The sequence below is a fragment of the Anthonomus grandis genome, chromosome 2 (genome assembly GCF_022605725.1).
Source record: "Anthonomus grandis grandis chromosome 2, icAntGran1.3, whole genome shotgun sequence".
NCBI lineage: Eukaryota > Metazoa > Arthropoda > Insecta > Coleoptera > Curculionidae > Anthonomus > Anthonomus grandis.
In genome coordinates, this window is record NC_065547.1 from 45,978,038 (window position 1) to 46,005,762 (window position 27,725).

A 27,725-nucleotide genomic window follows, 5' to 3' on the forward strand; every position below is an offset into this window, starting at 1 on the left:
GTTAATTAATATGGTTGAACTATACTTAACACATTTTTGAATTTTAAAGAATGACAGTTATCATGAAGAGTTTTATGGTCAATAGAAAGGTTTATTGGGATACTCCCACGAACTTAATGAATATACCTGGACTGCCAATTCAACGAAAAGTAAATGACCATTACTGTCTTTTCGATGTTGGTCACTCTGACAAATTTCAGTGGTGCCAATTGTAGGAAAACAAAACAATTAAAGTTTTTGATATGTTTACAAATACAATATAGAAAGTTACATTTACACGTTAAGAATTTAAGCTAGTTGCATTAGAGCTGTGATTTTTCTTGTATTTCTTTAAGAAATTCGTTAAAATTTATGAAAGAAAGTAATCATCACCTAAGTGAGATAAAGTTTAAATTAACTTGCACGCACTTTAAAATATTTGTTTTATTATTCTTGAATCTTATAAATCCTATTATCATGAAAATTATGATCTTCATCTGAATTTTTGCTTGTATTTCCTTAACAAATTCAATTAAAAACACTTTTATTTTCTTTCTATTTGTACTATTACGACTTTTACTTTCCTTCTATGTACAATATTTCCACATGAATAGGTACAATCATTTATAAATATCAAAATATAGATGATTTTATGAGGGTTTGTAGTTAGCAAGAGTTTATATAGTAAAAATATTATTATAAACACAGATGTAATGTAGTATGAAGTAATTTTAATATAAATAAAATCATCCGGTATATTTATTAGAATTAATTAATATGCTAGGATAATTCTTATCGTTATAGTTTTATGCAATTCTGCAAAGTAAGCAAGTGCAATGTCGGGTCAATATACGACCCATATTGTGATCAGAATAGTTCAATAAACTATGTAGAAAGGTTGAATTTTGACTATTAATAATGGCCTCTAAAAACGAACCTAAGACCTGAGTTATTACATGGCGACCCTGCTTAAAAGGCCAAATTACTACAATATTTTAAATTAAAATACCTACTGAAGAATAATTAGTAAAGAAGATGGGAAAATCACAGTCGAAAGTTGATGAGACAGTTGTAATTGCCCAATCCGCATCTGGTGATGCCACTACTAAAAACTCGAGCCAGGCATTCTCTTTGACAGACACCTTATTAATCGTACTTATTGCTGTAGCTCTAACAGTACTGTTGTATTTTATTATTAAAAAGTACAAGAAAAATATGAGAAGAACCATCAGAAGAGAAATTGCAAAAGAAGAATTAAGACGCTCAAGAAATAATATTATGGAACACGACCAATAATTTTTTTATTTTAGGTTTTTTTTTTTTAGGTTATTGCTGGTTAAAAATTGTATAAAAAGGACATAAAATTATGGATAAACTGATGTGACTAGAAGTTAAAAGTATAATAATAAGGTCGTAAAAATATATACATACATATAAATATGAAGAATAAGCGCTGTAAGTAACTGTTTAAATTTATATTTTCATTGTTTGTTTTGTTAGTTGCTTTATGTATACTTTAAGGAAGATATGGACCCTTAAACCAAGAACTAGGTATCATTTAAAAATTATTTTATATGATAAATTTACAACTTCCTATTTTTGGGGTAATACTTAATGGGGGATAATAAGTTACAGGAACACTTAAATGCCTTAGAAACAATTAGAGGGTATATTGTGAAATTAAATTATGAGCGACAAAAGACTCCAATTCTAGACCAAAAGATTAATGAGGCTGATGTAGTTTATACACAAGTGAAAAGTGAAATATCTTTAATAAATGAAAAAATAAAAAGTAAAGAATTAGACGACTCTGAAATTTTTATTGTTAAAGAACTTAATTCTAAAATAAACAAAATATATAACGAGATTCGAAGTTTTCAAAATAAAGACACAAATAAAACGAATACCAATATGGCTTCCTTTGACCTTAAAGTTGCTGTAATTTTTTGCTACCTATAATGGATGAAACCGAAGGTACCACGTTAAAATTAATCGATGCCATTGAACTCTATGATTCTATGTTAAATGCAGAGGGTAAATCCTTGTTAATAACATTTGTTCTTAAAACTAGGTTGTCAAATAGCGCAAAACTAAGACTCAATACCAGTTATAACTCCATAAGGGATCTAATATCTGACATTAAATTGAATTTTTTAACAGTAAAATCTGACAGTGCTATACAAATGAAGCTTTTTAATTCTAAACAAGGCGATAAGTCCATTGAAGATTTTGGAAAAGAATTGGAAGACCTTTTTGTTAATTTAACAATATCGCAGGCTAGAAGTGATGAAAATGCTTACGCTGTTTTAAAGCCAATTAACGAAAGATTAGCTATAAAACGCTTCACAGACGGGTTGCGTAATCCAAGATTAGGTACAATATTAGCTTCTCGAAATTTTTCTAAATTAAAAGATGCTATTAGTGTAGCTCAAGACGAAGAAACGACTTTTTTTAGAGGTAATCCCCAAATCTTTAACGCCTTTAGAGGAAGAAGAAGATTTTTAAGAAGTTCTTCTCACCATAGGGGTTCTCGAACAATGTAATAACTCAGGTCTTAGGTTCGTTTTTAGAGGCCATTAATAATAGTCAAAATTCAACCTTTCTACATAGTTTATTGAACTATTCTGATCACAATATGGGTCGTATATTGACCGGACATTGCACTTGCTTACTTTGCAGAATTGCATAATACCCTAGCATATTAATTAATTCTAATAATATACCGGATGATTTTATTTATATTTAAATTACTTCATACTACATTACACAGACAATTGACAATAATTCGGTTTTGAGAAACAGCGAACCAAATACGTTTAAATAAGGATGATGATATATTATCCACATATTAAATAAGCAGGAAGCTATACCCTTGCGTCGTTTACAAATCGTCAAAAACTAGGCAATCCGCTATACTCACACGTCAAACGTCAGCGTTGTCAACTTCATTACCGATATTTAATATATTTTTTGTTGGCAACACTAAAAATGTTCAATGTGACCAACATGAACAGGACAAGGACACAACCACTATAAAGATGGCGGCCACCAGGCAGTGGTCATTTTTGGGTATCGTTGCCATATGCATTCGCAGTCCAGGTATATTTATTAAGTTCGTGGATACTCCATAACACGGAAAGCAGAAGAAGTAAAGGTGGTACATGACAAAGCGTGTTTCTGCTTTTGGCTTCTTCAGGGTAGGCCAATCAGGAAACCAATGGAAAAAAAGCGAAAAGAAACATAAGGGATCTTCATCAGCAATGATCAATCAATTTGTATAATTATTCATTATATCAAACATTAATAGACTATATCGTAACAAATAATAAAAATCTCCAATATAAAGTTCACCTTACGCCTAAAATCAGCGACCATTCAATTCTTTCAATAACACTTTCCCAAGAAAAAACTCAAAATGATAAAAAATTACATTTCAGAGGTCTTTTAAAAATTATGATCCCAATAAGTTACAACAAGAATTATCACATTCTGTTTGGAATAATAATGTTTCTGATGTAAATATTTTGGCTACTTCTTTCATTGGAGATATTGAAAATATTATTAATCGTATGTGTCCCAGGGTCAAGATAGTCCAAAATCAAAAATATCTCGACAAAAAATGGATTACTTCTGAAATAAGAGAAATGATGCGTGAAAAGGATCCATTATACAAAAGAGCTGTTATGAGTGGGAGTGAAAATAATTGGCAAGAATACAAAGGAAAATAAATAACATTGTAAGTAAAATAAGAACAGAAAAAGAAAAATTTTACGCAGAAACAATAGACTTAAATAAAAGTAACCCAAAAGAACTGTGGAAAAACCTTAAAACTCTTTTACCTGGGAAAAAGCAAGAATTGCCAGACGTAATCAGGTTTGAAACAGAAGTAATTAACCAGGAGGCAGACATAGCTAAAATATTTAATAAGTATTTTGTGTATAGCATTGTCGGTATAATTGGGGATATACCACTTCCACAGAATGCTGTACCCTTTTATATTGGACCCACAGTGCATAGTGGAATATTTAGTAATTTTGAAAAATTAGCAATGGTTAGAATGAAGGAAATGGTAAAAAATCTTAAAAATGTGGGTGGGGGTGAGTGTGGCATCTCTAAGCAAGTCCTTTGTGACCTAGTATATGCAGTTGTTAATCGTCTTTTAGATGTTATTAACACATCACTGGCAATGGTGTTTTTCCAGAATCTTGGAAATTAACAACTATCATTCCTGTTCCTAAGGTAAATAAGACAAAATTATATAATGAGTTTCGTCCAATAAATACGGTGCCAATATATGAGAAGGTTTTAGAAGTTGTTGTTAAAGAACAGTTGCTAAACTTCTGTGATACAAATAAAATAATTATTCCTAGCCAATCAGGTTTTAGAGAGAACCATTCTTGCGAGTCTGTTGTTGTTGGTATGTGTGATGATTTTCTTAGGGCCGTCGACTGTGATAACTATGTCTTAGCCGTTTTTCTTGATTTTAGGAGGGCCTTTGAAACAGTAGATAGGAGTATTTTAATAAACAAATAAGAGCATATAGGAATTAAGAATACTGTTTTAGAGTGGTTTAAGTCATACTTGGATAAAAGATCTCAACGTGTGTCTTATAAAAATTATTTGTCGGAGTCTGTAAATGTTAAATATGGTGTACCACAAGGAACGGTTTTCGGTCCGCTGTTATTTTTAATCTATACTAATGATATGGTTAGAGTAACACTTAAGTGTAAAATTATTCTTTTTGCTGACGACACAATGCTTTATATTATAGGTAAAAACTTACAACAAATGCAGAAAGATTTGAATGATGATTTGGAGCGTATTTTTGATTGGCTGTGTGTTAATAAGCTATGTTTAAATACTGATAAATCCAAATTTTGCATATTTAGAAAGAAATTAAAGCTTAGTGAAGCGGAAATCCAAAATATGCACATAGCTGTAAATGGGGAAAATATTACTTATAATGGGGAAATTAAATATTAAGGCATAATGTTGGATTGCAATCTAAACTTTCAAGCTCATGCTGATTATGTAATGCGAAAATTTTCAAAAAAGTCGGTTTTATAACTCGAATAGGTAAAAACTTAAGCATGCATACAAAACTACAACTCCATAATATTATTGCTCTCCCACACTTACAATTCTGTTCGACTTTGTTATTTAATCTACCTCAGTATAAAATAAACCAAATAGAGAAAGTACAAAATAGAGCTATGAGACAAATTTTAAAATGTAGTTGGTATACGCCAATTAAATGTATGTTGAATATTCTGAATATGTTGTCTGTGAAGCAAAGGGTTTTATTTAATGTGTAGCTGTTTGTTTTTAAACTTAAACATAATTTGTTACCTAACTATTTGTGTGATGGATTGAAGGTATTTAGTGATATTCATAGTTATCATACGAGAAATCGTACAGATTTTATTTTATTGTAACGGTGCAATTCGACCCAAATGCAAAACTCGGTTTTATCGAGTTTTGCATAGGGATTATCTGAATTTAACAAATTACCTGTGATAATAAAAAATTGTGATAATCTAAACCGGTTCAAAAGGCTCCTAAGAGAATTTCTTTTAGATAACTGTTAGTACAGATAGTTATATTTATTTATTTTAATTTTACAGATTTTAGCCCGTTTTTATTCTCGTTTCTTTTATTTCTCGTCCTCTATATAAATATTTTACATGTTTATTTTTAATTTTACACATTTTAGCCCGTTTTTAATTATTTTATTTATTATTTGTTAATAAGTTAAGTTTTATCTTTGTTTAATTTTATTGTTGCCCCCTGGTATTTGTATTAATAATGTTTTTGTTAAATTAGGTACTGTAGCTTTATTCTTGTTTCTTTTTGTTTGTGTCATGTACATACATTACACTTTTTATTTTTATTTTTATTTTTATTTAATTTTCACATATTTACAAATGTTGTTTTTTTTTCTATTTCTACTATTGTAATAAGACTAATAAGGCAAACTTGTACTTATATGTAGCTTTTTTATGCTAAATAAATGCTTTATTATTATTATCAGCTTTAGTACCTTCGGTTTGAAAGGAAAAAAATTGTGCACGTAGCTTATGCTTCCTTAATGTGATGATAAGCCTTCTTCTACTTTCGGAGTATAGAGTATGCTATAAATCTATTGTTTTACAATTTAACTTTATAGGGTTACTTCATTTCTTTAAAATAATAGTGATGACGTTTGAGATTTTATCGCACAGGTAGCTTATGGTTTTTTAGTCTGGATGCTGCATTAAAGCAACATAAGGTATATTTCGATCTCAAAGATATTCCTTAATTTTTATCAGTGGGGTCCATACGTCATCTTTCATTAAACATATTATGCCATTGGTTTTTCTACAAACTAAAATCGTTGATTGAATAATAAATAATAAACCTATTATTCAATCAACGCTAAAATTATATCTAAAATCTTCATTCTATTTAGAGCTAATTCGATTCCCTGATATTTTTTCGTACGATGTCATGTAAAAAATAAAAATCTTCTCCTGCAGCTTCTATGTCATTTTACATGAAAATTAACATTTTTTTTTGCAGAAAATCACGTGCACTACATATAAAGAATCATTTTACTAGAGATACATTGTATCCATGACATTTAATATCCATTGCAATGATGGCAAAATAATTATTAGGAAATTAGGCAATGTTCTTATCCCTTTTAGTAGTAGCCATATCAGTTCATTGAATCATGTGGAAAAAGTAAGAAAAATTAAATATTTGGCGTCTAAGTACATTTACCCTTTGTCCATCTTCAAAACATTTTAAGATGTAAATAATTAATGGAAATTTTTTCACGAGCACGTTGCACTTACAATCATCTAAAAAAAAATATAAAAAATTATAAAAATGATCGTCATTTCGATCCTTGAAAACCGGACTTAAATCGGCGTTAGCGGTGTACCTATATTTCTTGGAGTTGGTAAATGGGCTCGGTCAGTTCTATTCGCGCTGTCACCACGATCTGTAAATTTTGCGTTAGTTTTTTTTTTTAAAATATTAAATTATTAATTAAGGTAAGTAATGGATTTTATACAGTAATAATTGTGATTTGTTATTACATTATTAAAGTAATCGCATTCTGAGGCTAAAAAAATATCGGAAATTTTACTAAAATTTTGTATAAAAAAGAAGAAATTAAAATATGTTGTATGGGCTTTAAAATGTAACATAAATCAATAAAAATATTATCAAGTAGACGAAATATTATTAAATTTAAAATTAAGTTTATTTTTGTTTAGAAGATTATTAATAGATACAAAAACGATATATTTTTTATCACTTATATTTTTTTAACAAGCATTTTTCTCTTAGGTAAGTATTTTCTGCAAAAAAACCGTTTTTAATTAACCTTACCCTTAGCCCCCCACCCACCCCACACAACTTACCTGTAAGAAATTTTTTTCAAAAATCATTGTTTTTTTAAAATAATGCACATAAACGGCTGGTTTCATCGTTAATATTTTTTCTAATAACACAGTTTTTTTTTGTTTAAATTTGATATAATTATATCTATCTATAATAATATTTAATACAAAAACAGTGTTATAAGATTGGGTATTATAGACGAAAAACGGTGATTTTTCAAAAGAATTTTTTACTGGGCAAATGTTTGGGGTGGGTGGGGGGTGTAAGGGTTGTTGATGAACAACAATGTTTTTGCATAAAATATATATTCAATATTTAATTTAATAGCACTGTTTATTTAAATTTGATATAATTTTATATATAACTATTTATAAATAAAAACAGCCTTACTAGATTGGATAATATGAACGAAAAACAGTGATTTTTCAGAAGAATTTCATCAAATATTTGAGGTGTAGTAATCGACTTTAAAAACTAGATATGTACATCCCGTGTCAATTTTGTTAAATGCTGAACTTTTCACCCTTTATTCTACAGTTTAATAAATATACGTTGACCATATACGGTTGATAAATATATACAAAACTAAAAATTTACAAAAAAATCTATACAATTATGAAAATGTTATCAAAATTAATTTTTCAAATCATTCTCTTTCAAACAATTTCTTCATATTTATTTCTTTTCAAATTACCTCCTAATGAAATATTTTAATAATTAAAACATTGATTTTAGGAAAATTAAACAAAATTTCTTATTTTTTCAAGAGTTAAAAGCATGAATAAATGAACTATTAATAATATTATAATAATTATTGTTATTGTATTAAAAAATCATGATGCCGCATAGATGAGATTTTTGGAGTAAATTTGTCATAAATTGTTAATAAATTAAATTTTATTAATCGAAAGGGATATTTAAATTTAAAAAAATAGTTATTATTACATTAAAATATCTAAAAATCAATATTTCTTTGATAACCATTTTTTTTTGTTTTATTTTAACTTTGCTTTTAATTTGAATTATGTAATTAATAACAGTATTATAATTCTTATAATAAAAATTGAATAATTTCTACTGATTGGAAATAATTAGCCAATAGAAACAGACTTAATGTAATCAATTATTTCTTTTAATTATGCATATTCATTACTATAATACCTAAATGATTCTTATTATTATTATTATTATTAAAATTAGTGTACTATTAAAACCTGGTATGTACTGAACATAAAACCTTAATTGATGGAATACTACAGGAATGTCTATTAAATAACAAATAATTAGTTAATAGATATATAATAGGTTTATAATATGTCAATAAATCAAAATGTAATTTTACAGTACAACACAAATTTACTATAAGTATCTATTCTTCTGGAATATTGAATATTTCTTTATGATCTTGATACCAACTTCACTAAGCATTTATTGGAAGCTCTTAACGTGTTAAATGTAGAACAGAATTTTATAAAAGATTCTGACTGATATGAAAAGATTACTAAGCAAAAGTGATCAACACAGGTATAGTCGCCTTCGCTCTTATCGTGCGGGTTCAAAGGTCACCACGTAATATGAATCAAATTGAAAAATCAGTGGCTGCCAAAATGTTATTTCCTTGAGAGTTTGACAATACATTGAACGCCGTCATGTGACATATTAAAGCCGCGTATACACCTTAGATCATAATTATTATAACTGACGTGATGCCTTTAACGCCGTAAAAATGTCTGCGGAATACTACGTATCCGAGATTCGACATGTAAAACATACGTTGGTTATTTCCTTTCATGACGTGAAAAAGCTCATAAGTATAAAGCCCGTTGGGTATACGCCTCATCGGTATACGCCTAGAATCCCCGATATTCTGCTAAGTTGCCAGACATAATATTTACTTTTCTTTTTTGAAAAATTGTCAGAAATAGACAGAATTCTCAATAACAATTTTTCTTTACGCAATAATATCTAAATCTAAGTATTTTATATTTTTTTATGAGAGCAAAAATGCTTCCCTAGCCTTTCATTAAAATTGTACATATTTCATTTAAAAATGGTTGTTACCTAAATTTAAAAAAAAATAGTATACGATTTAGCATGTCCCTATGTATGTGCATAACATACTAATTTGTCGATTTCAGGGCACAGCGTCTAATTTTTACCGATTATTTGATCTTGTCTTCTTCTTTGTTTATGTGTGATTGTGTTTTTTTGTAATAATTATTGGGAAACTATACATTTTGGTATAATGACAAACAATTAATTTGTATTGTGTATGATGCAGTGCAGTCAGAGACCAGAAAACTACTTTCTTTGTTTAAAGGCAAGTTCATGTTACAATCTCACTTTTAAAATGACATTTTAATTTTATGATTTATTATTTGTCGTTCGACCCAATCTATACGTTGATGCACAGAAAATTAAAAAAGTTGTGTTATCTTTTCTTTTATATCAGTTATAAGTCAAAAAAAGATAAAACATAACTAAAAAAAAACTGGTGAATGCGGCGGGCATTTCTATCTCCCAGGGCATTCACCAATTTATTTACTTAGCTTTTTTTAAAAAGATAAATACGAGGGAAGCTACGACAGTTCTTTCAAATGTCGTTTTCTTATGAATATTTATTTATTTACCCATTACAAGGCAAAAAAAGATTGAAAGTAACTATTAAAAAAATGGAGAATGCGCCGGGCATATCTGTCTCCCAGCGCATTCACCAACTTATTTACTTAGCTTTGTTTAAAAAAAAATTTACTTTTTAATCATACCTAAATAATAAACGAAATGCAAAAAGAAAACTAATTATTTTAATAACGAAAAAGAAAATAAGGGATTGCTTAGAATGTACAAGAAGAAGTAGCTAAAGCGCTTGGAATTAGTTTAAAAAAGGCGCAAAAGGTTGTATATGAAAACAAGAACAATCATATTTCCAAGCAGGAAACAAAGTGTAAAAGGGAAAAGACTGAAGATTTAAGTGAATGTGTAAAAATGAAGTAACAAATTTGACTAAAAAAAGAAACTAATTATAACTATCATTATCACTAACAGAGTCGGAAAACTCTTCGTCATTTTCCGAATCTTCTTCAAATGGAAAACTTGGATATCGAGTACTTTTTCTCCCTTCCACCAGGTTCTAATAATGTTTTCTGTGTGATCCACTGAATTCCGCCAATACTCCTTTGTGATGTGATTCAATGCCTCATTCCAAACAGCTTCAACCTGGTCAGATCTAAGCCCAGCACCCACATGCTTCTCATAATAAGATTTTGACCCTGCCCATATAAGCTCAATGGCATTAAATTGACAATGGTATGGTGGCAATCTTAAAACTTCATGGCCATATTCACGTACTATTTCGTCAACAGCATATATTTTTGGTCTTTTCAGCGATTTTGCAATTGAAAGAAGTTCAGATTTTAGCATATATGGCAAGGGATTCTGATTTTCTTTTACTCACCATTCATAAATTTCGCTTTTTCTCCAACTTCCATTTGGTTGTTTATTCAAAATTCTTGAATGACACGACGCATTGTCTAATACTATTAAGGAAGGTTCTTGTAAGTTCGGTATTTACTGTTCTTTTAACCATTTTTCAAACATTTCGCAATTCATATTGTCATGAATCCCGTTGAAGACCCGGCATGTAAAATAATAAATCGTTTTCCCTGACCACATCCTTTTTTTCTTTTCACGCTTTTCACAGAGTCATCTTGCCAAGATTTTATTCCACTCCCGTTTGAAAATATCCAAGTTTCATCTAAGAATACCACTTTCCTTAACTTTAATTTTTCATTTTGTGTATATTGTCTTAAAAATCCTATTCGTTGGCTCACAATATTTGGTAGTTCACGCAAATATCTTCTATTGCAGTCTTTCTTATAGCGAAAACCTATGATTTTAATTAATTTTGATAAAGCAGAAAGTCCAATTTCCAAAGTGCCGCGTTGCTTTAAAACATCCCTCAGAAATGGCAGCGTTCTATTTGTTTTTAGCCTATATAGTTCATAAATCCTATCCTTCCATTTTTACACATTCACTTAAATCTTCAGTCTTCTGCTTCTTCCTTTTACACTTTTTTTTTTCTTGGGAATAAGATTGTTCTTGTTTCCATATACAACCTTTTGCACCATTCTTAAACTAATTCCAAGCGCTTTAGATACTTCTTCTTGTACATTCTTAGGCAACCCTTTATTTTCTTTTTGGTTCTCGAAGTAATTAATAACATTAAGTACCATTTTTTTGGCTTGAGGATTTAGAAATCCACAAAAGGCTGGTTCTTTTCCATAATTTGAAATTTAAATTATCTTGTGACAAATAATGTCATCCGTCAATCGAAACGAGACAGGCATGTTTATTATGAAAGTAATTGTTTTAGAACCACTGACATTTATCATTTTATCTTCTTTTGATACATTAACGCTGCATTTCGTTTATCTGACGCGTTGTAGTTAAAAACCGTTGTTGCGCAAATTGAAATGAAACGTAATTACAAAAGTTTGTAGTTGATAATCCGATATACCCGCACGATAAGAGCGATTTTGACTATAGATATTAAATCATAATAAAAAAAAGTTTATAAAATATAGATACTCTCTTGTCCACTGGAGAAGTGGGAGCTGTTGAAAATAAACGTAAATGCTGAAAATGATTCCAGGAAAATATTCATGAATATTTATATTACTGAATAGCATAATTAATCATCTTAAATTAACGTATTTTAATTACCGATACTGATGTGGCACCTATTTAAAACTAAGTAACACGTCAATTTATGCCAAATTAAAGTATAGAATTTTTTTATAAAATATTTATATTAATTGTGCGGAGATCTAGTTTTCCAGGTTACTAATTGCATTTTTTTTAACAATTATTTAAAAAAATACGGTTTATTTCATTTTCAAAAAAAAAACATTTAATTATTAAAGCAAGCATAAATTGGTTAATCATTAGTTTTTTTTTCACTGAATTTACTTAAAATTAGTATCAGCAAAACAGTTGACAATTTAATGAATTTCAATTAGCATAAATACATATGCATATAAGTTTTTTTTCTTCTCATTTAAAAATCATTAAAATTCGTTTTCAAAACAAAGTTGTGCATATTTAATCTAGAACTATGAAAAAAATCGGTCTTTTGGTGACAAATTTGTAAACAAGAACTATACTTTGATTATAACTATCTTGAATTGAAGCATGTATTTATTTATTTTTGGCTTTATTTTCTCAGGTACCGTCAAACGGGGTGAATCAGGACGACTATTAGATATTTATGTTATATTTTTTTATACAACTGCCGAACAAAGTTAAAATTTAGCAGACTAAAAACTAGCAGTTAAAATTTAAAAGTGACCGTAGTCCATACAACAGCAGAAATATGTATTCGATTATTTTTTAATTTCCATGGATTATTAAAAAAAAAAATATAGGGTGTCCCGATTGACCCCGTTTTGGGGCGAATCGGGATGCGCCGTTATAGACCATGTAAAATGCATGTCGCCCCGCGTATGAGGTGAATCGGGATCAAAAATTATATTTTTCATATATTTTTAAGTATAAAAACAAAAAAAAATACTACAGTAAAATACAAAAACAGTCTTTATTTTACAGTTTTCAGTTACAAACTTAAAAAAACCACATTAAAAAAAATATTTTCAGAAATAATATAATGAGATTAGATGGCATAAGATTTTAAGTTCAATTATAAAGAAAATTTGTATCCTCCTCGTCGCAATTCGGTTGGTTTAGGCAGTTTTTTATTAATTTGTTCCGGCGTAACCATGCAAATATCTTCCACTGTTGGAAAAATAAAACAATTTTTTATTTTTCGGTTTGATCTGAGAAATTTAACTTCAAAACTTTTACCAAAGAGTCCCTTAATTTGCCCGATAAAGTATGTTTCCACTCTATTTGTCTTAAACTTAACCTCGACAAAATCGTCAGTGGCAATGCTATTTTCCATTGGATGCTGTACATCAAAGCACTCGTCCAGTTCCATTGCTTCAGATTCTGCTTTATCTGACTCAAGTTCGAAAATGTCGTCCTCTTAAGTGTCTTGAGGCACTGTTGTCTTGCTTCTTGACGGTTGCGGTTGCGCTTCTAAAAAATCTGCGGTAGAAATGCTTTTGCCTGGCTCGACAATATCTTTCTTTTTCCTTGCTACAGTAGGCCTGCTTTCGTTAAGCACTCTTCTTTCAGGTTTCTTTCTGGTGGCAACCTTTTCAAAACCTGATTTCTATCGATGGCAATGATTCCCGTACCACGAAAACCGCTTTTAATATTTTGTGGTAGAGTTGCTTCTAGTTTGCTTATAGCTTGCCTTAGTAGGCTTGGAAAATACTCCTTCGGCAAAGAACCCTTGTATTGTTTTTTCCAACCTTCTAGAGTTGACCTTCAAGCCTTTTTCATCGGGTCAAAAACGGACACGTCAAATGGCTGTGTTAAATGGGTTCAATTTGGCGGCAAAGAAGAAAACCGAATATCATTTTCTTCGCAGAATCCAATCACCCTATGCGACAAATGACTACACAAATCGCTTATTGGTTATCGCCAATGACAACCCTTGGTGTCGGACGCCTCTTCAAGAAAGGCAGAGCTATGGAAATGAACCAGTCTTCTAACAATGGCTGGTCGAACCAGCCACTTTTATTTCGTTCATACCGCGCACCTGGTGGCCCATTTGTCAACCAGATATCGTATAGATGCTCGCTTTTATAAACAACAAATGGGGGTAATAGATGGCCATCACCACTTACTGCAAACATGACTGATGTCGATTGTTTTGTTGAATCGATGATCCGTTCTGGATGCCTTGTTTGTCTTTTTACGATGACCTTTTTTCGTCCGGCATCATCCACAAAGCATGTTTCATCATAATTAATGACGGACTCAGATTCAACGTTTTGCAAGTTGGTTTGGAGATTATCGAAGTATTTATTTACTGTTTCCCGAGTCACGGCTGCACGAGACCGTTTGATATTCTCGCACAGTCTCTCAGTCAGAAGTTCTTTATGTCGCCCAATCAACACCGGGCATATTATTTTTAAATTTCGCCACTCTTACCCCTTTTCTATCAAGATATCCCTTTACAATGTATGGAATAGTAGTTTTCTCCATTGGGTATGCCCACTCTTCCGCCAGTATTATTAAATGGACCAGCCTGGATTCCTCTGCTCCTGTCAAAATTGTTTGACCACCTTGTTTCTTTGGCTTCTGCTTCGCATGACGCTGTAATGTCGATTTTGGGATGTTATATAACTCCTTTGCGCCTCGAAGAGTTATCTGGCCTCTTTTGAACTGCCTCAAAGCCTTTTCCAGTTGTTCTTGACTGATAATTCCGATAAACCTTAGTCCCAGGCGTTTTTTGTATTTCCGGACCATTGTCCCGATTCACCCATGAAAGCGAGTTTTTATGTTTAAAAATTAATAATAAAAAAACTAGGCAAAATAATTTAACAAAAGTCCACTCAACATCTAGGAAATACCCACAGGTATACTATAATAACAACCCAAGGCTCAAATCTCCCAATAAATACCTTTTCCAAACAAAGTTAGCAGCAGATTGAAAAAACGTTAAATTTCGCTTTAATATGTGGACAACTACTGTACGCACTGGAATCTTCCAAATAACTAACGGCCACGCGTGAATGTGAAACAGCTGTTGTGTCTACAACAAGTTTTTCATATTACCCATCCTAATAACATTTGCGGCATGCATGAAAATCACGTGTTTGTAAAAAAAATGTCAAACTGTCCCGATTGACCCCCTGGTCCCGATTCACCCCGTTTGACGATACTTTAAACTATTTCATATTGAGTCAAACGAAAGAAACATAAACGAAAAAACGAAAGAAATTAGAAGTGGTGCATCGAACGACGTCACGAAAGTTAGAAAGAATCTTCTGAAATAGCGTTCTGCCGAGTATATAAAGAACCGCATCACCGAGAGTTGTCAGTTTAGTGAGGAAATATTGACGCGAAATTGAAATAGGTGCAAAGAAAGATAGGTACAAGGTACAGTAGAAATAAATATCTCTATAGCAATTGTGAGTGGTCGTATTTTTGTAGTGAAGTATGTAAGTAAATTGGTTAATTTTTTTAGATTGTTTTAACTCACACCTAACGGACGTTACACTATGATCACGATGAACTGTTAAGTTGATTTCATTCTTCATAATAATATTACGGGGATATGTATAAGGCACGAGCAGTTTTGAAAAATCTAACATCTAGAGTAATTTTAAACAAATAGTGGGGTTGTAAACATGTTCTAAAATAAAAACAATAGAATAAATAAAATGTTATTAGGAAATCGATGACGAAAAGTTTTTGACTAATATTTTAAAAAATTATCAGTAATTGGCGACCAAAACTGTTAAAAAAATAATAAATTGCCAATCAGTAAAGTGCAATAAAAAGTACATTAATTATAATTGCATTGGTGAAGGTGCATCAGTGCATTACGTCTTATTACTTTAATGAATAGAGGACTTCTTATTAATTTTTAATTTTAAAGCATTGTTTATTAGAACTTATATAAATATGGTTGCTATATACTATAAATAAATGGTCTGCTATTGGTGATCTCTGAAGGCAAACCTAAAAATAAACAGTTTATACTCTCTTAAAGAAGAAATTTAATCAGACTTACTTTAGTTAACACAGTAAGAACAGAATCTTTGTGTCGAATTTTATCGGTTGGTGCCTTTACTTCAGTTGAACTTGTGAAGATTACCCTGAAGGTTTTGCTGGTTTTCCAAATTTAAATTAATAATACGTTTAACAAATGATGGTCACTCACCTTTTCCTTTAGGCTCATTACAATATCCTTTGTTAGAATAGCACCGATGCTTTAAAAAAAACTTGGCCGCAAAGACCATACCAATGGTTTGCACTAACAGATTAACCATCATTAAAGCTAATAAAATTGCAGTCAAGATAAAAAGAAGTCTCATTTTATAAGTTCTGACACATTTATTCGCGATACTTCAACCTAACATTTAAAATATTATTGAGGGTTGTTCGAACTAATAAACATGATCAGTTTCAGGATGGCCGTAGAGGTAAATCGTATCAGTGAGATGTTTCGTGGAAAGACGGTGTTTATATCCGGAGCCACTGGATTTCTGGGTAAAATCCTGATTGAAAAACTGCTGCGAGTTACTGAAGTTAAGACACTTTATTTGCTGGTAAGGCAGAAGAAAATGAAATCGCCTAAGGATAGGGTACAGGAAATGTTCAACCACGTGGTAAGTTACCTTAAAAATATTTAGGAACAATCAGAAGTTAAGACTCTAAGCAAGATTTCCTTCTGTGACTTTTATTGCTAGTTTCCTTTATCGCTAGGTTTTTAGCATTAAGATTCAGATTGATAAAATGGCTCTTGCAATAGTCACTATACTGGAGAAAGTACTAAAAAGAAAAGTACCTTTGAACGCTAAAAGCTCCTGAGTTTAAATTAAATAAAAATTGACCCAAAAACCTAAAAGATGTAATTTATCTGTTTAAATAGCTGGAAAAATGTAAAATGACATCAAACACTTGAAATAAAATTAATTCAGAAAAGTCGTGCATTAAGATGACTTTAAGATGCTTGGGAAAATGTATTTCAAGAGCCTAGAAAATGTAATAAATATCGCTTCAAATCTTAATAGAGAATTAGGTTAAAATGCCAAGAATAAAAATGAAATTTATTGCAAAAGTGTAAAAAATTATTTTGAAAATTAATGATTCTTGACTTTAAATGAATAATACCTGTATATAGTTAATGTAAATATAATAATGATATTATATAAAATCAATGGAAGATAACTTCAAAAGCCTGGAATAAATAAGAAATTGTATCATACCTGAAAAGAATTAATCAGAATTATCTCTTAAGGGAATAATTTCAGCTGCCTAGAATAAATTTGAAAATTAAGCCAAGATTCGAATGAAATTTGAAATATTCCAAAGATGTTCTGTAGATAATCTGAATGATTGAATGATGAAATGACGGTTGATTGAACTACAGGAAACAATAGTAGGAACCTATTATTCAATCAACATTAAAACTTATAAAAAATTGTAGCAAAAAAGGTAAAACGTGAAGAAATGACTTTAAGTGCCCAGAACAAACATAAAAAATTGAAAAATTAAAAACCCAAAAAATTGGAAAAAAATTAATTCGAAAGATTTACCTAAAAACTGAATGGCTTAAAGAAATATAAAGATGACTTAAAAATGCCTGGAAAAACATTATTTTGGAAATCTAGGAAATGTCATTCAAAAGCTGGGCAAAATTAGTTTAAAATATATGAAATTAAATTGAAAAATTAGTGCAAAACTTTTGTAAGATATGTAAAAAATTAACTTGAAAATAAGGTTTTTACCAGAAAAAAACGAGCCTTAAGAGAGGCACTTAATAATCCTTGTATGCGATCCTCTCCTGTAGATGAAAACATTGAACATAATTAAAGTAAACCTTAATTTAAGGATATGACAGAATTTTTAAATATGACTTTAAATACCGGGAAGGTACGTAAATTGGCTTCAAATGCTTGCAAGAAAATGAAAAATTACTCAAAAAGTCTGAAATATAACATTTTAACTAGCTAGAAGACTATTGGATTAAAATGAATAATATTAATATTATTCAATAATATTGAAATTAAGCTATTTTATGCCTTAAGAGAATGACTTCAGATGCCTAGAATACATTTAAAAATTAAGCCCAAAGATTGGAAAAAAATTAGACTAGAAAAATTCGTTCATAAGATGTTCAAAAAAGTTGAAAGAATTGAATTGAAATAAAAAATACTCAAACAAAAAATTAACAAAATGAATATAGTTGATATTAAAATACCTGGAATGGAATATTCCTTTTAAAGCCTAAAACCTATAAGAAATTGTGTCAGAAAAATAGATCCTGAAGGAATGTCTTTAAGTGCCTGGAATAAATTTGAGATTTGAGCCCAAAAAATTGAGTGATAATGAATTTGAAAAACTCGAAAGATTGCGAGTACTTAAAAGTCTGAATGATTTAAAGATGACTTAAAAATGCCTGGCAAAAAATTATTTTGAAAGTCTAGGAAATATCATTCGAAACTGAAGAAAAAAATGTAAATTAGTTTAAAATGTTTGAAATTAAATTGGTGCAAAACTTTTGAAAAATATGTACAAAATTATCTTGAAAATAAGGCTTTTACCAAAAATAAAAACGAGCCTTAAGAAACGCACTTAATGCGTAATTTTAATCGTAAGTTGGCTTCAAACGCTTGGAACAAAATTATAAAATTAGTCCAAAAGTCTAGAATATAAAAATGTAATTACCTGGAAAATTGTTGGACTAAAATGAATAATATCGATATTAAAATTGCGAAAATAAAATCAACGGAAAATTACTTTAAAAACCTGGAACTTATAATAAGTACCATAAATACCTAGAAAGAATGAAGTTAAAATATGTCTTAAAGGAATAACTTCAGATGCCTGGAATAAACTTGAAAATTAAGCCAAAATATTAGAATGAAATTGGACTGTAAAATGCCTGGAAAGCGATATTTCAAGAAATATAGTAAATATCATTTCAAACCTTAAAAAAACTATAAATGGGTTAAAATGTCAGGAATAAATCGAAAATTAGTGAAAAGTGTGTTCTTGGAACAAATGTAAAAAACTAAGTTTTTTCCAGAACACCCACGCCTAAGAAAATGCACTAAATTAAAGAATAATTTTTGACTTAAATACAGAAGCCACAGGAAGAACCGTAGAATTGTTTAAATGCCTGGAATAAAAAAAAAATTTACACCAAATGTCGGAAACTTATAAGAGATTGTACCATAAACCTCTGCAAGAAATGAACCTGAAACATGCCTTGAACAGATCATTTTAGATGCCTGCAATAAAAATGAAGTTAAAATATCCGAAAGATGTTCTTGAAAATGTGAATAATCATATAACAATATACTATTTACTTCAACATGAATTTTACAAAACAGTTATAAATATAATTGGAAACTTGTAAAACAAGTCTAAAAAATATGCATCTATCTAGTTTTGACAAAATAAATTCTAAGTGTTTAAACGGTAATGTACTTACAAGTACGTGATATATTCTAATAATAGTGACGTAAAGGAAAAACGATAAACATAAAAGAGTAAGGAAACAAAGAAAAGCAAAAGGAGAATTACAAGTGTTTAATTTAGAAAAGCAATCGCTCGAGATTTGTTAACCGGATCCAAGACTAATAAATGAAAAGTGTATTTTTTAAGATTTAACAATTTAACATCTTGGTGCTGTAAGGACCTCAGGTCTATTTTGACTAATTTTATTAATGTTTTATCACTGAATTTATATAAATATGTTGAATTTGAAAAACTTCTACCTCTTTAAACAGTTGATACATATTTTTTGTCTTTAAATAGACAAATCTTTAGTAATGCTTTTTGCTTGATCACAAGTGGATCAAGAACGAATTTAAAGAGATAAGTTAAAACAGTTTAACTCAAATAAAAATTGTTTCAAAAGCCTGGAAGGTGTAATTAATGGCTTCAAATGCCTAATAGCCAAATAGAATTAATTCATAAAGTCTGAAAAAGGGATGAAGATTACTTTAAAATGACTGAAAAAATTTCTTTCAAAAGACAGAAAAATGTAATAAATGTAATTGATGTTATATCATTAATGAGATCTCTTAGTACTATTGTGCTACTGTGGGGAATTCTGAATCCAGACTGATGTAGAGATATCGGGATGGTCATAGTTTAGAGAGTAGAACAAGATAGAAAAGTAATAGTGCTAATCTTCCATTGACTTGGGGAATGACAATATTATCTACAATAACTTATAATATGTAAAACATATTTGTCTATAAATGGACTACTGTACAGCAGCATTAGTACTGAATACCAAACTAGCAATATATGAAAGAAATGGCTAGCAATACGGACATCTAAAGCCAAACAGATTAGGCTTACCTTAGTGAGTCTTGTATTCACCTATTGAATAAAAAGGGTGCTGAAGAAAGTACCTTTTTGATATTGGCTTAAAGTATCTGTACTCCTCTATCTTAATTTCATAGGATAATGTACGTTTTAACACAATTATAATACGGGCTTATTTCATATGTAGGCACTGCAAAATCGAATCTGTCTTATCTTAGTACTATTTAGTGGCAAAACAGCATACTTTGAGTATAGGTAAAGTGAGTATATAGACATAATCTCTAATGTTTTGAACAAAGGAGTGCAATGCTCTCGAAAAGCGGATCCGTACAATGTTTGTTCAATTCTTTTCTGAGTAAGAAATTTTCTTTTTAGTATCTCTGCATGAGATACTCAAAACATTATGTCATAGGATATGCGTGAATGTACATATGCATAATGAAACTGGATTATTGATTGACAATATTTTTTTAAGTTAACTTTAGTTTCTTTAAGTTTTACAAAGCGAACTTTGCCAACGTTATCTTTTTATGAATTTGATTACCATGGATTTGCCAATCTACATTTTTGTGTAAAGTTATACCCAAACACTTAGTTTCGTCCGGTTCATATACAATGATTCCATCAATATCAATTACTTTCAAAGCCTGCCTTTTATTACAAATTATAAACTTCATTGAAATAAAATTATATATTGCTTATATTCACTGAAATCTTACAGTGAAAAGAAGGTAGCTCATCATTAAGTTATTATTTTTAATTTTCTTAACTAAAAGTTTAGTGAAATCTTCTAGTCTTCTCGGTATCCACAGAAATAGAACTTCATACTTACAGAAGGATTGTGATCTGACTTTAAAAGATTGCTCATGTAACAGCTTCTATATATTTAATTTAATTCAAGGTACCGAGGAAATTTTTTTGTAACTTTAGAAGATATTTTTTCAAAGACAGATCTATTTTTCTTGATCATGGCAAACATCGCTTTCCCTGGTGATAGAATTGGTTACTTAAACAATATTTTCCTTTGGATATTCATTGCTATCCGCCCTTAATTCCTGTAAAAGGCAGATTACTATTGAGAGGAGAAATTCAAAATCACCACCAAAATTAAATAAAAGGAGACTGGGAAAATGCAATTGGAAATTGAGCTAAAATTGGATTATACCTATTACGAAAAGCACAGCTGCGAAGAGGATTCAAAGATATGCTACAGAAATCTTCTTCTTCTTCTTTCTCAGCCATTGTTCGTCTACTCCATCTTCCTTTATCAGTCCATCACTCCATCAGCCTTTCCATCTTCCTTCCATATCTCTCTGTCCTGTGCTATCTGTAACTAATTTCTATTTGTAATTTTCGTTACATCATCAGCCCATTTCTTGTTTTTTTTTTTTTGGTTGTATTGGAGTTGATCTTGGTATTTTCCTCGTATTTCTTTATTTGTTATTTTGTCACTTAGACTGATGCCCAACATCGCTCTTTTTATGACTCTCTGACAAACTCTGAGTTTTTCAGCAATTCTTTCTGTGATTATCACGATTTGCAGTCCATAAGTTGGCACTGGTAAGATACAGCTATCATGCTTTACTTTTATTGGTATGTCTTTATTTTCCAGTATACATGTTACGGGTAAAGTTAGAATAACGGTTAAACTTATGTTTATCCGGATAAACTGCACAATACCCAGAAAACATGGGTAAAGTCCAAAATATTAATAAAATTGTACACGTTTCGGGCTTTACCCGGGTAAACCGCGTTCTATCCGCCTTGGCGTGGTTAATGTTAAAAAATAACGCCATAAATATTTGGAGAAATTTATTTAATTAAAAAAACAGATTTTACAAATCAAAGGTTACACTAAAACTGTATCATAACAAAGTAAAAGATAATATAATCTATTTGTTCAAACAAGACAAGCTGCTGTGAAATTTCGAGTTACAAAGATTTCCAATAACTTTACATTTACATTTATTGGTCAAGCATTTAGTTTATAACCTTGACCTCCTAAAAGTGACTGTTCGTTTGCAAGTTGTCTTAAATTTTTCTTTTCCGGTGATACACTTTCCATCTCAATAAGCTTCTCACTGCACACAGAAAATTGGTTCCTGGAAAACATTTCTTCGATAGTTCCTCTCTTGTTCGCTAGCTTATACAAATCGTCGTCAGTTTTCTCGATAACTGTCATGAGAATGTTTCTAAAATCAGCCTTTCCTCGATTAACGTCTGGAATTTGTACACTCACTGTATCTCCAACAGAACATGGGGGAAACTTTGAATTAGATAAAGCTTTCATCTTCTTTGCTTGATTTTCTAAATTTCTTTTTGCTTCTAGTCTGCTTGACTGTATATTCCTTTGGTACAAGCAAAGTTCACACCTTATATTCCCTGATGTAATTAAATTGTCACACTCTACACACTTGCTCTGATTTTCTGTAGTTTCTGTATTACTAGCGTTTTCTCGATAATTATTGTTGCCATTTTCCATATTGCCACCTTCAGTAATATCTTCTTGCAAATTGTCTGGTTCTGGGTCACTATCCATAGACTGGTTTATATTTATTTCTTGTTGAGGCTGTTCACCTAAACCAAATTCCCTTACCACTTTCTCGAGCTCTTCTTCGGTTCGTAGATTTTGAATAGCTTCTTTTGGAAAAGCTGATGTGGATAGGCCGACTTTAATATCATGCCCAAACATGGCGGCATAAGAAGCTTGTTTTATCCCATCATGGTATACCCTATTTTTCATTAACTGAACAAATCTTAGACCTTCTGACCATCGCGTGCAGTTTTCATCGTCCATCCACGTCATAAGCATGTTCTGTATGTATATCTTGATTTGCTCTTTCCACGCTGCCTTGTGACTGACTGTGACGTGGTTTCCCATGGACTATTTTAAGGCCACTCCACATCGTACATAACTCTTCAATGAGATGGTTGGCGAACTCCCGGCCGTTGTCCGATTGTAGTATAGATGGGGCGCCGAAAATACAAAATATGTCTACCAGGCTCTTAGCTACTTCCTCAGCCCTTTTCGACGTTAATGGACGTATTTGAACAAACTTAGTTAAGTGGTCCTGATACACCGTAATAAATGTGTATTCTCTATCCGGATGGGATTGCATGTCAATTAGATCCACTTGACAACGGCTGTTCATCTCTGAAAAAAAACATTGGTTTAACCACAATTCCTTTTTTGGCAGATTTCAGTTTCTTTTGGCACTCTTAATAACATCTTGAGTTATATTCTTGTACTTTTTTTACATTCGCTTTCCATACGGTGCTTACCGCCATGTCCTATAGCTAAATGTGCATCATGCAAAATGTTAAACATTTCGTCGTTTGTAAAACGTAATATAACGTAATATTTAATGCTAGATTCACCTGACGATACACGAGCAATAAGCTTTTCAACGCCTCTAACAGAACATATGTCAAACCTCTTTAACCGCCGATATTGTAGCGTAGTCTTAGTTTTAGAGTTTTTTGCCAACTTGAATGATTCTAACATTTCTTGGTATTGATCATTCTTAAAATAAAAACTATTTACACTTTTCGTAGACACCAACTCGTTAAAAACTTCATAAAAACGCTATGCTAAACGCGCACGTCCACTCTCTTCGGTTGCCATTTTAGAACTGAACTGAACGTGGTGAAAGATGATGCAATAATAATTTCTACATCCAACTTTACCCACGCAAAAGCCGATAGAACGCGGTTTACCCGGGTAAAATCCGAAATATGTGTAATTTCAATATTATTTCGGACTTTACCCATGTTTTCTGGGTATTGTGCAGTTTATCCGGGTAAACCTAAGTTTAACCGTTATTCTAACTTTACCCGTAACATATATACCATCTTCCCAAACGCGGCTCACCTTAGTTCAATTCTTCTTTTAATTTCTGAATATACAGAAATAGACTATGGAATTGCCTCTTGAATAACTATTTCAATTTATTATCTATTGAAAGTTGGGATCATGATTGCTTGCTCAGGACTATCTTTTCTTTTCATTATTATTATCTTGTCAGCACTTTATCAGCCTGATTATAGTAAATCAGTAGCTTCTTGTCCATATTTCAGTTATTTTCCCGACTAAAAAAAGAACGTCCGTCCAGCACATCCAAATGCGTAGCTATCGCAGGTGACGTGACCCAATTGAACTTAGGCCTAAGCCAAAATGATAGGGAAATTATCCAGAACGAAGTCGATTTTATCTTCCACTCGGCCGCCACTACCAGGTTCGATGATACCGTAAGAACCTCCGTCAAAATGAACACTTTGGGTACCAAGTACATGCTGGATCTTGCTAAGGGATGCAAAAAATTACAGGTAAGAGATTCCCGACTCATAAATGGCTTAGACTCAAGTGTAATTTTAGCTTTTTGTGCATGTTTCAACCGCTTACGCGTTTCCAAACGAATCGGTTTTATACGAGAAGCTTTATGACCCCCCAGCAGATCCACATGCAGTTCTAGACAGTCTAGAGAAAAATGAACAAGTATCTGAAGAGTTTTACAAGAATCTTATGGGTGACTGTCCAAATACTTACACCTTCTCCAAAGCTTTAGCAGAAGGACTGGCGAGCGAGCAAATGAATAGTTTACCGATAATAATTGTCAGGCCAGCCGTAGGTAAGTCTGTTATACTATCGTTTCAAGCATTCTGCTCATAACAAATGTTTCGTAGTGATACCCACCTGGAAAGAGCCGATTCCTGGATTCTTCAATAACCTTCAGAGCCCTATGGGGATTTTCGTTGGGGCAGGCAAGGGCGTCATTCGGTCTGTGTACATGGACAGTAAATCTTATGCCAACCTGATTCCAGCCGATAGTACAATAAATGTTATGTTGGTTGCTGCCTGGGACTATTTAACCACTAAGTAGGTATTACGTAAGTAAAGTCGTACCTGAGCTATGTGCTTAAAGTATGAAAAGCCTTGTAAAGTTATCTTAATTAAAGAGAGTAGCTGTTTAATACTTCACACGTATGAACGGTCTTTTAGACAAGTTTCATTATATTGATGAGAGAAGTAAGATGTCCGAAAGTTTAGTATTTAGATACTTTTGGAAGGGAATATGTTAATTAGGTTACTAAGATAAGAAAACTGAAGGTGAGACAATAAGGATATACTAAATTAATTGGTAAACATCGGAATCTTCGGACCATGAGTTTATGAAGATAGACAACCATAGTCTACGTCCTGATTAATACAGAAAAAGATCATAACATCGTAGACTAACTCAGCACTTTACTAACTAATGGAAATACTAACGATTTAATTAAGAAACTTTCTAGTAAAGTTTATCAATACTCATCATAACGAATGTTAAAATGGTTTTGCTTTCAATAGATACTGATCGCTGAAGAAAGAGATTTTGCTTGCTTAAAACAGAAAATCTTGAATGATCAATTATATTTATCTTATGAAATTATACAGCTAATAAATGGAAATGGTTTAAAGCAAAGAAGAAAAGTTTTCGGCCGAAATTTTGTCCACTAAGACCTTTGAGAGAGACATGGACTGTGGAGTGAGTAAACCTTAAAAAAAACATCAAGAAGTAACTTTTCTGATAACGAAGTTCAAGAAAATGAGAAATGAAAAGTAAATGCATTTTAGCAAAGAATGAAATTAGATTTGATTTCGATAAAAAAATTCAGAAGCACGAATAGTCCAAGTAAGAGGCTTTCTGGGTCTATGCACTTATTGTATTGTAACGATATTGTAAACACTGAGAAACCAGCTGATTCTGCGTCATTCCGGAATGACACGAGTGACACAACGCACGACGCCTCGAAGGTTAGCGGGAACCTTCTGGAACAGCAACATTCTGCCGAGTATATAAGCAGCCGCAGCGCCAAGTAGTCAGTTGTCAGTTCAATGAAGTTCGGAATATTGGCGCGAAATTTAAATAGTTTCAGCAGTTTTTTCTATTGTTTTAATTTATACCTAACTTACGGGAAAAATGCTGCAATATTAATATGAAATATACTGATGAAAAAAGGTTTTGAAGAGAAAGGGAAGATTTCTACCAAATACTTCTGTCTAAAAAGGTATATACTTGATAAAGATATATAGAAGCAGCATTCCAGATAACGAACTCATGGTGTTGTTATAAATTGCAGTCAATAAGGCAACAAATGCATATCAGCGCAACGAAATGGAGAAAATTACAGCAGGCAGTCATGAAATAAGTCCATTGATTTTCCTATAATACTTTAAATAATTAAATTAGGGAATAATTCAATTTCTCTTTCACGGAAAACTAGGACTAACGCAACTAAATAGAGAAGTATAAACAATCTAAATATAACTAAGAATCCTAGTGGCTCAGCAGAGTATAACCAAGCCTTTTAAAGATTAAAAAGGATACATTGGTCATCCCCAGTTCGGACCAATCCAGTGATTGAACCAATATAGGAAAACCTTAATCTTAAAGATAAGATTAAGTTTATTTCCAACAGTCTTAGTTTCAATCCCACAAATGCTTCTTTGAAATTATTGTTCCAATTGAAAAGGCATATAGCTTTAATATATACAGCTTCACAGAATACAAAAATATTACAATTCTTTTAGAAAACAAAGAGTTTTCAACCTCTGCGTCCCCCAAGAAGACCTCTCAATAAACTGGGAAGATATTATCGAGATGGGGAAAGAAGTGATCCATACAAAAGTACCATTTAATCAAATCGTTTGGTATCCTGGTGGGGTGATGACCAAAAACCAAATCTGGCATTATTTCAATGTGGTGCTGTTTCAGTTGATACCAGCTGCATTTATTGATTTACTACTGGTATGTCTAGGATATAAGCCTGTGTAAGTATGTGCTGTGTAGGTTGTTTATTAGTATATAATCAATTATATTTAGGTTAATAGGCGTTAATCAGAGGTTGCTTAAAGGACAGGACATGTTCCAATATTATACTATGAAAGTATGGGATTTCAATACGGAGTATTTTTTGAATATGCGAAGAAAGCTGAACGAAGTTGAAAAAAAGATTTTTAAGGTATGTTATAGGTTATTAGACAATATATTATACAATTTATAAATAATGCTTTAAGGTGGAAGCAGAAAATGTGAACATCAAGGAATATTTAGCAGATTGTATTTTGTATGCCCGAAGGCATATTTTTCATGAGACAGACGATAGACTTCCTGCAGCAAAAAGAAATTTAAAATTGTAAATTATTCAGAAATATTTATTTATTTATTTTTATAATTAATATTATATTTGTAGGTTTTTCGTTTTGGACCGAATAGTGAAGATTGGATTTTTTTTCATGCTGATTAATTATGTCTATAGGCTCTTTTTTTAACCAATATTTGTTACAATTACCAAAAAATGGATGTGATCTAATCAAAATCAGCTATATTAGCTACGTTATTATTTTTAGTATGTATGTTTATGGTATAAAAAATAAATTGTGGTATTAATATTAAGCA

The 27,725-nt window shown here is 31.2% G+C and overlaps 1 protein-coding gene and 1 long non-coding RNA gene across 3 annotated transcripts; one reads left to right on the forward strand and one right to left on the reverse strand.

Moving 5' to 3' along the window:
- The first annotated feature begins 861 nt into the window (after positions 1–861).
- Positions 862–27,722, forward strand: LOC126750445 (fatty acyl-CoA reductase 1-like). Of its 2 annotated transcripts, none has more exons than XM_050460068.1 (9): positions 862–1,434; positions 16,406–16,610; positions 24,364–24,612; positions 24,662–24,914; positions 24,970–25,162; positions 26,858–27,097; positions 27,150–27,288; positions 27,344–27,462; positions 27,520–27,722. In XM_050460068.1, the coding sequence occupies exons 2-9, from the start codon at positions 16,413–16,415 to the stop codon at positions 27,596–27,598; spliced, it is 1,470 nt and encodes a 489-aa protein (XP_050316025.1). In that variant the 5' UTR covers positions 862–1,434; positions 16,406–16,412; the 3' UTR covers positions 27,599–27,722. The 2 variants fall into 2 exon arrangements, with proteins under 2 accessions (XP_050316025.1, XP_050316024.1); XM_050460067.1 differs by lacking the exon at positions 862–1,434 and adding an exon at positions 6,862–7,016.
- LOC126750452 (uncharacterized) lies at positions 15,853–16,360 on the reverse strand. Its single transcript, XR_007665730.1, has 3 exons — positions 16,163–16,360; positions 16,013–16,109; positions 15,853–15,960 (listed from the first exon to the last, which is right to left on the reverse strand). It is a non-coding gene; the product is annotated as an uncharacterized LOC126750452 (long non-coding RNA).
- Positions 27,723–27,725: the final 3 nt, after the last annotated feature.